The sequence below is a fragment of the Microcebus murinus genome, chromosome 7 (genome assembly GCF_040939455.1).
Source record: "Microcebus murinus isolate Inina chromosome 7, M.murinus_Inina_mat1.0, whole genome shotgun sequence".
In the NCBI taxonomy this organism is placed as follows: domain Eukaryota; kingdom Metazoa; phylum Chordata; class Mammalia; order Primates; family Cheirogaleidae; genus Microcebus; species Microcebus murinus.
The window spans coordinates 102,289,086-102,295,085 of NC_134110.1; the positions used below are offsets into that span (position 1 = coordinate 102,289,086).

Here is a 6,000-nt window from a genome sequence, read left to right on the forward strand (position 1 = left end):
TGTGCACCAGCTCTGGTAGGGACTTTCATTCTAATAAGTCTTTTAACAACCCCATATACTTTGTAAGGCTCTGAGTTGGTATTGAAGTTTTGTTATTATATCTTACCCTCCCTTTATCTCACATGATGTAATAATAGTAGGTATACTTGCTTGATCCATTAAATATTCAAGAGGTATCAATGTTTTCTACAACCTAACATTTCCAAATTACATACTGCAACCAATTCCATCTCTGCCAAATAGAATGAGACATCCTGGATGGCTCTGATTGGTCTTCTTTGGTGTCTGTGGGCCTGGCTAAACCGATCCACTTCTGGTACCTCATTTTCTTTATATGCAAAATGGGACCAAAGTGTCAGACCCAAAGCTGTGGTAATAAAAGGACATCTGGGCAGAATTCTCTGATCTCTTTCTTAATATGCATACTCATAGACGATTACTGTCTGTGGCAGGTTAATGTTTGTCATCATTGTTTTCCCAGAATGTTGCTAAGGAAGGTGGGTATATAATAAGTCTGTGGGGTTTTTCAAGTAAGATTCTCCACCTTGCACATATCTGTGCCATGTTTCTGCACACTTCTAACTGAAATAGCAATGTGCATGCTTGTAATTTAAACAATTTTTATTCCCTTCTCACCCCCTCCACACAGCTGCTCAAATATTCAAGAAATTAGGTTTGTGATTGTATGATCAAAGCATATTATCCTTTCCTTGCCCAGTGTAAGTTCCAGAATCTGTGTCAATCAGTAGTTCTGCATCATTTTCACAATCAACCCAATTAAAAGGTGGGTGGGAGGTCATTCTTAATCTTGTCCTGTCAAATATTTCCATTTATTCATTAGTTATTCACTATATAATTTTCCAATGAAGGCAGTATTTTTAAAAGCTAATAATGCATAAATGCTTAGTTGAATGAATTGTGGATACCACAGTCTCAGGAAATAGAATATTCACTTATCACATAAAATGTTTTAGCTTTTATTTTAAACTGAGCTCCAGGCAATGGACTAGCAGAATTTTTGCGTTTCTCAAGAGCAAACATAAGCACATAGATTACATAACTGTACTAAATTAAGTAAAACCAAACAGACATTTTAAAATATTTGAAGTGGTAAAAGACAAACAATATAATTTACACAAAGACTTCAAGAATTCAACACATCATTAAAAACTGCAATAAAATGATGCAAATAAATTCTACTTGTGTCTGGCTTTTTGCATATTTATTCTACCTATACCTTAAGACATGCAAAGGAAGTTGGAGACATACAACCTGGGCTTATGCGTGCTCATATGAAGGACAACAACCTAGAAATAGTGATACAACAGTTTATCCAATGATTTAGAAAGCCTGGGTGAAACTGATCCCACATGCATACTAAAATGCCAACCCATGTCTTGCTGTGGACAACAGGAGTCATCTCCATAGATCCCAGATAGGCTCCAGGTCAATTTAGAGTCAGAATGATGCAGTGGCCAGATGGAACACTCAGCTCTCCCTCATCTGTGTCCAGTTCTGAGTTTATTAGGACAGATTAAGGTTCAAATCCAGATGATCACATCTGGCCATATTTGTGCCCAAATGTCTACTTTATTTTTTGTCCTTAACCTTAGATAACTTAGAGGTTACTCTAAATTTAAAAGTTCAAGTTTGAAACATTACAGAGGATTCATAAAACAATTTTAAGTGTTTTAAATAAAATCAATAGAATGTTTCCTAGCAATGTGAAAGATACTAAAATGAATTCCAGGCCTCTGAAGCCCTCCTGCAGAGGCCTACTCAAATGCCCCAGGCCCATTCAAAATGCACTGGAGATGAAAAACTTTATTTTGAACAATTTACTATTATTTGCCACTGAAGGCAGAAGGTTTCCAAATTTACATCTTCTAAACTAATAGCTATGAATTATCTCAATGTTCCTAACAATGCTGAGAGCTAAGGAAGCAAGTCTCATTCACCAAAAGCAAAGAGGGAGTTAATTTGCTCCCCACCCCTCAAGGGAGAGTTTTTTCCTTCCATATATTTCCTAAAAAGTATTTTAAAACTAAATAATTGATCTCTGAGAGGCTGAGGGGGGTGGATTCCTCCAGGTCAGGAGTTCAAAACCAGCCTGAGGAAGAGCGAGACCCCCATCTCTACTATAAATAGAAAGAAATTAATTGGCCAACTAATATCTATAGAAAAAATTAGCCGGGCATGGTGGCACATTCCTGTAGTCCCAGCTACTCGGGAGGCTGAGGCAGCAGGATTGCTTGAGCCCAGGAGTTTGAGGTTGCTGTGAGCTAGGCTGACGCCACGGCACTCACTCTAGCCTGGGCAACAGAGTGAGACTCTGTCTCAAAAACAAAAAACAAAACAAACAAAAAAAACTAAGTAAGTGAGAAATTGATTGACGGTGCCAAACTAGGCAAACAAAACCTGCTGCAACACTCGCTCTGTTTCACACACAGCACTGAGCCTCCCCATAGGGACAGACATTTTTAGAGATGTCCACTCCTGTTTGGAATTCATTCCAAAGAATAATAAATACCTCTTAAAACACTATAACCGATCATTAGAGTCTGGTTAATGTTCCGCCCTCTTGTCTCAGGTGTAAAGGGCAGAGGATCTGCGAACCCAAGTGCGGTCCTCTCTCTGAGTCCACTTCTGTCTCCCCAAGTAAAGATAAGATAAAGGGAAGATGCTGCTCGGTCTCCCTTGAGATGAGAACCGGGTATTTGCCAGGTCTACACGGGCTACCCGTGGGTGCCGGCCGAGGTAAGGAATGAAGCCACGCGCTCCACAGCTCCCGGGAAAAGGAGTCCGAGGGGGGAGGTCTGAGGGCCAGTCGCCCCGGCTCGCGCTGTCCCCCAGAGGCGAGGCATAGAGGAGAAGGGGAGGAAGGGGCCCGAGGTCCTTTTCCTTATCTGATCCTCACGGTTGCTTGTGAGATGAGCACACCTGTATTATTTATGAGTTCTCAGTCCCGAAAGACAGCGCTCACACAGACATTACAGCAAACTGGTCTAAGTCGAAGGAGAGGCCGGCTGAGGCGGAGGGGTGCCGGCCTGGACAGCTCACACGAGCAGCGCGGACTCAGCGCGCGCAGGCAGCCTGGCTCCCGCGCCGGCGCTCGGGCCGACTCTGCCCGCTGCGGCCCCTCCGAGCCGGCCGGCGGGTGGGCAGAGCCCGCTGCACCGAGCATTTTCAGGGGAGAGAAGAGGAAAGGCGAGGAGAGCAGGGGCTGGGACAGAGAGGGCAAAGTATCGCTATGCTCGTCCTACTCTGGGCAGCGTCTGCCGGGCTCCAGCCGCCTCCACGGCACCCCACACCGCGCGCACCCGCGGGGCCCCGCGCCGTTCGTCCCCCAGTCGCGGCGCCGGCGGCCTGGGCGGCGGCTCCCTCGCGCTCCGGCGCTTCCCGGAGGGGCCGCGCGGCACGCTGGCGCCCTGACCGTCTTCTCTGGCGGCCAGAGCGCGCCGAGGAGGACCCGGCCCGACAGTCGCTGCCCGGAAGCAGACAGGGAGGAGCAGACTGAAGCGCGAAGGCGCGGGGTGGGGGCGGCATCCCCGGCCTCCCCGCGATGGCGCCCAGGGCTCCATCTACAGCCCCGGAGCCTGGAGAAGCGTGAGGAGGGGGCGCTTCTTCCCAGCAATACCGCCCTCCTCCTCCACCCTACTCGCCCCGTGCCAAGGTCGGGGGTTGACGCGTGCCCTTGAGCGTTAAGGAGTGGTCGGTGTGGGTTCGCAGTCGCAGGGGTCCTCACTGGGCCTGTACTGGCATCACATGGAGGGCTGGGCAAAGTCAAATTGGGGGGGGGCAGCCGCGGCGCTTCCAATGCATTAGGTCAGGGGTGAGGCCCAGGCAAGTCTCCTGGGGAGGCTGAGGGCGCCTGTCGGGCACGCGCCGTGGCCGCGGGCGCCGGCTCCCCGTGCGCCGGCCGGGGCTGGCGGGGCCGGGGCGGGAGCGCGGCGCGGGGGGCGTCAGGCGGCGGGGCGGCAGGCGATCAGCTGGCGGAGGCTCCTGCGGAAGCTGTCGTCCAGGAAGGCGTAGAGGAAGGGGTTGAGGCAGCTGTTGGCGTAGCTCAGGCTAGTGATGAAGTAGGAGATGGCGATGACGAGCGGCGTCTGCGGGAGGTCGGTGGTGAGCGCCACCACGGTGCTCAGGTGGTAGGGCGTCCAGCAGAGGAGGCACACGGCCAGGATCGCCACCACCAGGTAGGTGACCCGCTTCTTAGCGCGCTCCAGGGCCTTGGCGTGGCTGTCCAGCCGCATGGCGCGCAGCCGGCACAGCAGGGTGGTATAGAGGACGCAGATTGTGGACACCGGGATGGCGAAGCCCAGCACGAGCGTGTAGAGGCGGCTCGCCCGCCACCAGAAGGCCTCGGGCTGCGGGAAGACCAGCACGCACTGGCGCCGGCCCTGCTCGTCGTCAAGCTGGGCGAAGACAGCGAAGGGCAGCACGACCAGGGTGACGAGCCCCCACACGGCCAGGCTCACCGCGCGCGCGGCGCCGTAGGTGCGGCCAGCCACCCGGCGCGACTCGGCGGTGGCCAGCACCACCAGGTAGCGGTCGGCGCTCATGACGGTGAGGAAGTAGAGGCTGGAGAAGGTGTTGTACTGGTCGATGGCCACAATGAGCTTGCACATGATCTCCCCGAAGGGCCACCGCCGCAGCAGGAAGTCGGCGATGTTGATGGGCAGCACCAGCGTGAACAGCTCGTCGGCGATGGCCAGGTTGAGGATGAACAGGTTGGTGACGGTCTTCATGCGGGGTGCCCGCAGCAGCACGTACAGCACCGCGGAGTTGCCCGCCAGCCCCACCGCGCAGATCACCGAGTAGACTACCGGCACCGCCACGGCCAGCGGCGGAGGCAGCGGCGCGGGGCTGGACGCGTTGGCGCAGCTGAGCGCCTGGCCCCCGCAGGATGCGTTCGCGGGCCCGGGCTCCAGGAACGAGGCATTGAGCATCTCAGCGAGGCAGGGGAGCTGACGACCCCGCGTCCTCTGCGGCCGCCCGGCGGGGCTCCGCGGTCCCAAAGCCCGTGGTGGCACGGACCCGTGCCGGACTCTCGCTTCGGGCACTCCTAGTCCGTCTCTGGTTTCTCTAGAGGAGGCACGTTCCCGGCCACTCCACAGCCCACTGTCACTCAGGACTCACGGGGCTGGAAAGCGGAATGGAAAGCACAGGTTAGGCTCGTCGACGTGCGGCTTTCGGGAGAGGCGCAGTCCCCAGGGGTGGAAAGTGCCCCGGCGCCCCAAATCTACCCCACGTGAGCGCTCTCTGCTACCTGTTGAAACATCATTTCGACCAGTTGAATCACATCAAACGAAGTGCTAGAGAGAAGACTCCTTTCTTTTTTAGGAAAAATGCAAACCCGTCTCCCCTCTTTTAGGACACCCCTGGCAGAGCCGGGTCACCCCACCGAATTCCGCAGGGGCAAGCTTCTGTCCCGCTGGGTTCTGTGCGCCCTCAGTAACCGCAAGCTCAACAGCAATCTTCACCTTACCTGGCTGGCCCAGGGAAAGCATCTGCCTTTCCTGGCGCGGTCAGGAGAGGAGTCTGCCGGCGCGAGTAGACTGGGTCGCCTGCCGGCCGAGCGTCTGCCTCGCCGCGTCTGCCCGGAGTCTGCAGCTCGCGTCCCCGCGGGTCCCTCCCGCGCGCCGGGAAGTGCAGGGATGGCGCAGCTGCGACTGCGCTCCGCTGACCCGACCGCCGCCCCCCCCCCCCCCGCACGAGTAAACTGGCCTTGGAACCAACGGAGAACAGCATTCCTAAAAATTATTTTCTTCCCTCCAGTAGTGTAACGTCACTCCACCTGAAATAATAAAAAGCTCTCCTGTTAAGAACTGAATTTAAGAAAAACAAAGTTAAGGTGTTACTGATCTATTTTAAATGGAAAAAAATGTAGTTGAGGCTTCCATTCCATTTATTCAACACCATACTACAAATGGGCTAATGTAATTTGAAATTACGTGCACACCAAATTACACGTTACACTGAACACAGTGAACACAGGCT

At 53.4% G+C, this 6,000-nt stretch overlaps 1 protein-coding gene across 1 annotated transcript; it reads right to left on the bottom strand.

Moving 5' to 3' along the window:
* Positions 1-3,962: 3,962 nt before the first annotated feature.
* NPBWR1 (neuropeptides B and W receptor 1) lies at positions 3,963-4,949 on the bottom strand. Its single transcript, XM_012790015.2, has one exon. It carries the CDS (start codon positions 4,947-4,949, stop codon positions 3,963-3,965), a length of 987 nt encoding a protein of 328 aa, XP_012645469.1.
* Between the last annotated feature and the right edge of the window lie 1,051 nt (positions 4,950-6,000).

What these genes read in the sequence shown, in the direction of transcription:
- NPBWR1 (XM_012790015.2), bottom strand. Translation starts at nt 4,949, where the DNA reads ATGCTCAATGCCTCGTTCCTGGAGCCCGGGCCCGCGAACGCATCCTGC.